This window comes from Trichoplax adhaerens, genomic scaffold (genome assembly GCF_000150275.1).
Source record: "Trichoplax adhaerens TRIADscaffold_6 genomic scaffold, whole genome shotgun sequence".
NCBI lineage: Eukaryota > Metazoa > Placozoa > Uniplacotomia > Trichoplacea > Trichoplacidae > Trichoplax > Trichoplax adhaerens.
The window spans coordinates 5,488,918-5,493,907 of record NW_002060948.1 but is presented as its reverse complement, the minus strand read 5'-3'; the positions used below and the strand labels follow the sequence as shown (position 1 = coordinate 5,493,907).

Below are 4,990 nucleotides of genomic sequence, written 5' to 3'. Positions count from 1 at the left end.
TACTTATCTTACCTAGCCCTACAAATATGGATATTCTCCATACTAGCTACTACTGTACTTATTAAACTATCCTAATGATAAGGCAACACCGTAACAACATGAGAATAAAGTATCTCTATAAAAATTGAAGCGATACCCACTAATGGCATCAATACGACTGAAATTAGTTTCTTTGATTTATTTATAGTTTCATCGAATTAAAGTATTTTGTAGATGGAAAAATCAAGGATAACTGTCTAGTATAGCCAATATTTAGAGATGGTAGGAGATAACTGGAAATCTCTACTGAATTATCCACGATTCTATTGAATTGTACGCAGTCTCGTAGAATTAAACTATTGGTATAATATTTAAACTTTAGAGTTTGTATATTGTTTAAAGAATGATTATGAAATAACAAACAAAATTTTTATCACTTAAGGTAACGATCATGGAATAATAAATATTATATACCTGATTCATATCAGGTCTATTTGATTAATTCATTATCTTATTAAATCTTGCAAAATTGATCAAAATTATAATCTAGTTGGTCTTATGGATGTAAAATATAATATGACAAGTTATGAAAACGGTTTATTCACACACCGTTTAAGAGCAACTAAAAATATGTTATCGACTAATTTTAACTACGAAATCTAACTAACAGTATTAAAAATTGATGATTCGGATTACTAGATAAAAAAATTAAATGATCAGAGACACCAGTAACATGGACTACTGAGAATTTCTACTATGTTTTAATTTCTGGTAGTCTATGTAGGCATTATAAATTATAGTATTCGAAGCTCAGAAACTGATAAAATATTTGACATCTAGCCATTGTCTGTGGTATATTACCTATGTTCCAATTATTAGACCATTTAAATCGGTCGTTATAGATCGGCTATCTCAAATCTTGAGAAAAGGAATTATAGGTATTAGCAGCTGTTAAAATGTTCTGTAGTGTATTCACATTGTTTAAAGTCACAAAAATCGTCTTTTTGATTGAACAATGAATTGTTTAATTAAAACGTCATTCACTTAAACTAGTCGAACAGAATTAATGCCTAGTAACCTTAAAAACAAAACCATGTCATAAGAGATGCGGTAAAATAGAAATAGTAACAGCTATGAAAGATAAATAGCATGGAGATAATAGAATTTAGTCAGATAAAAATGATGTTATTAATATAGGCATTATCTATTTAATTAAGTATTATACGAGTAAATAACCAGAATTAGCCTCAGTACAATTATCAGCATGAAGCGAATAAATAATTTATCAAATTAAATAAAAATTAACAATTGAGATAATACCAGAATTTAAAACAGGATAAAAATGAAATATATTACTATAAAGAGAAAAACAATTTCAGTCATAATTATAATGATTACTTTGACCACCAAATTATCAATACTATGGAAAGCCAAATTAATCAGTAAAATAAGGAATAGCTCTTCCATAGCATAACAAATTGGTTACATATTTATTTAATATAGCAAAAGTTGAATGAGAAATAACTTATTATAGAATAAAGTGATATAGCATACGTTGTATCGCTATTAACTATATATAATATACTTATTCATATTAATAATTTTCCACAGGTACAGTTATCACTTATTGTACTAAAAAAAATGATCTTATCTCTATAGAATCGTTCGAACCACTTTAAATAAACATAATTAGCAAGTTATTCAATTATATAAAGTAAAGATTAAAATCATGCTACGATAAACTATCAGCCTAAACTATATCAGATAGGAATATGTTTATATCGGCTTTCTATCGACTTAAATTTTCTACAAAGATATTGATGTAATGCAGATCATCATTATAATAGCTTAATAAATTATTATCAAATTTATTTTTGGTATTATGCGCACATATTCTATATATATGGCGCGATATAACTTTGCAATTTTGTTTTTAAAGTTGAATTGCAGTGAATAAAAACAGTAGCGCTTAAGTCAATAATAATAAATCTTAACCGTAAGAAGAAGGTTACTAGAATAAGCTTATAACTTGGTACATATAATGCTGCATATTTCACAATCTTACGTACAAAATAGACAAATAGCGAATAAAAAGATATAAAGACAGTAAATCAATCCAAAACCAATGTGATTATATGATTATCACAGTGTTCTTAAAATTACAGAAAGAACGTATAACCCGTAAAGATTACCAGTGTCCTTAAAAGTCAACTCAAAACCCGACTTGAACCCTATTCGAGAGAGGGGTTCGAGTTAAGTAATTCTGTACCGATATAGTATTTGTATGGCGATTTAACTCATTTCGGGTTTGAAAGTCAACAGTTTGGTTGGGTTTTATCGGGTTCGAGTGGTGTATTTACTCCATTTAGGGACTCTAAAGACTAGGATCCACTTGATTCAAATATGGATATTGAAATAGGCATTCATATTCTTATTTTCTATAAAATCATTTATAACATTTATAAAGCCGTATTTCATTAGCGATTGCTAGATTTTAAAGCAAATAAAAATTTTCAACAACAGAGTAGACATTTGAAATGCAAATCCAATTTTCGACATGGTGTGGTAAAATTTTACCGGACTTGTTAAAAGTATCAACAAATATATCTTATTTATTTAGGACTAATATTGTAGTAGAATGATGTAACAGTACCGTTTAAATTTAACTTCTGAACAATAAGATCGAGCAAATCCATAATACCTTCATCAATATTTTACTCAAATGACGATTTAGCGGGAGTTCTCTGTCTTGACTTTCGATTATTATAATAAAAAATCGCCCTCAAGGCTTGATTTAGAGATTGCTGCTAAAATGTTGATGAGCAGGAAGACATGAAATTTTGAAATCTCTTAATGCCTCATTTTTAAGTCATTGTTCGATGCCATTCTAAGAAAATTGCAAAAGCAACCATGTTCATCTGCATTCTATCATGCTATTTTCAAGACGACTATTTTAAATGATCAATTCTAATAGTTTTTCAGGTTAATAACGCCTTTCCGCTGGATAAACTTATTCCGCATAATAATAGAATTTTTCGTTGTCTTACTGTGCATAAATACTTATATAGCTGAAATTAGTATATTCCAGGAGAATATAACAGCATAATGATGATTTTATCTCAAAATTATAATTTTAAATTGGTCTCAGCTTTTAGTGCCATATAAACGATAAAATTTTACCAAGCCATCGTCTTCCATCGTATCTTAATAATAGATACAAGTAGATTGACTATTTTGTGCAAAGTAATCGTATAACATCAAATGTTAGCGATATTGAGAAAATCAAGCATGCAATGAACACAGTTGTAATATCGGAAAGACTTTTTGGGATATTTGAGATAGAAAATTACTATCAACCCCAAATAGATCTAGTCATGTCATGATTACCCATTCAACTAGCTTAGAAATGAGTCACCTCACGGATATCATGAATACGATGTGGATGGGCTTCACAATTAGTAGTTGTGCTAACTGTTTCGCCTTTACCACTCGATGTGAATGTTTTACGATTACTTCGAGACCGTGGATATCTACCATGTGGATTATAGGCAATGTCAATCACTTCATCTTTAATCGTTGTTGTTAGAGCAACATACAAGATCGGATTGATGGCTTGATGGAAAAATATTAGCAAGACGAGAATATTAATAATCGATGTTGTCTCGGCAATTTGACTGGGAGAGCGTGACAATACCAGATAGCATATGCAGTAGGGCAACCAACATAAAATGTACAGAGTCACAATTAATGCTAATTGTTGAAATGATTTCATATTAGTTTTGCATCGCGTGGCATGATATAGCGAAATTTGATTTAAAAACTGGGCACGAGAGAATACAATCATAACGATACGAATATAGAGGAAAATAGTGCAAGCACATGGTAGAATGTAAATATGGCATACCAAGAGCCAATTTAACATCCGAACTAATAGAGCATCCATTGGGTTTTGTAAGAAATGTCTTAAAATAAAATCAACAATTGGAATGATAAAGCAAAATAGATAACAAGATAATGTAGCGCTGGCAATAACTGTTTTAGTCATGATACTTTTATAACGTATAGGCTCACAAACGCGCAAAAATCGATTAAATGTTACGACAGCAATCAAATAGTTAAAGACAGCAATAAATCCTTGTTGAAAAACTAAAATTAGATCCATTTTAAATAGTACCTTATGGATAATGTTGGCAGTAGCTGTTCCAGTAGCTGCTAAAAACATACCGCATAGGTAAAAATTATTCCATTTACGCAGTCTTTTGCGACAGATGATGATTAAAAATATGCTCAAATTGATAAAAATAGTTAAACCACTAATGATTACATGAAGAATATTTAAAATGGCTTGCAAGGATGGACAGAACGTAGAATTTGGAAATTGCGTTATAAAATAATCGACTGTGGTTTGATTGATATCCTCATCTATATCTATCGTTGTATTTTCCATGTCTTGTTGCAGTTGTAGTTCCAAGGCTAATAATGAAGAAACTGGAACTGAAAATATCAAGTTGAAATTAATATTTTTTTTAATAGCCACCTTACGCACTATATAGCATATTTCGACTACAAATGATGAGAAGCTAAATGGTAAATCTAGAAGTTTAATGATGAGGGCGATAGGATAGGAAAGAAGTTTAATCAGTCACACAGTTAGTTACTAACCGCATGAGTTTAGAAATAAACATTTATTTTATATCTCGTTTGCATGATAAAATTTTACTAAAATTTCTGCATAAAGTATAACCATTTTTAGCTACATTAAAAACTCACCTTTCTTCTTCACCAAGGAATGCTTCAACTGGTGTTGTCAAGCGGAAATATTGCCCGACTAACATGAGGATAATATTAACATGAGATTAAGTATAATCTTAAAACCAAATCATCTATGCATGATTTCATTCGATAAGGGAATATTTAATGCATTTCATTTTATTCTAAGGACAATGAGTCCGATAATAGATTACATAAACTATAGATCAGTAAATAAATATAATTCTCAAAATATACGCTA

The 4,990-nt window shown here is 29.8% G+C and overlaps 1 protein-coding gene across 1 annotated transcript; it reads right to left on the bottom strand.

The window, feature by feature from the left end:
* Positions 1–2,693: 2,693 nt before the first annotated feature.
* On the bottom strand, positions 2,694–4,426 carry TRIADDRAFT_57728 (uncharacterized protein; the record flags this gene model as incomplete). Its single annotated transcript, XM_002113457.1, has 2 exons — positions 2,694–2,786; positions 3,395–4,426. 2 exons carry the CDS (start codon positions 4,424–4,426, stop codon positions 2,694–2,696), a joined length of 1,125 nt encoding a protein of 374 aa, XP_002113493.1.
* Between the last annotated feature and the right edge of the window lie 564 nt (positions 4,427–4,990).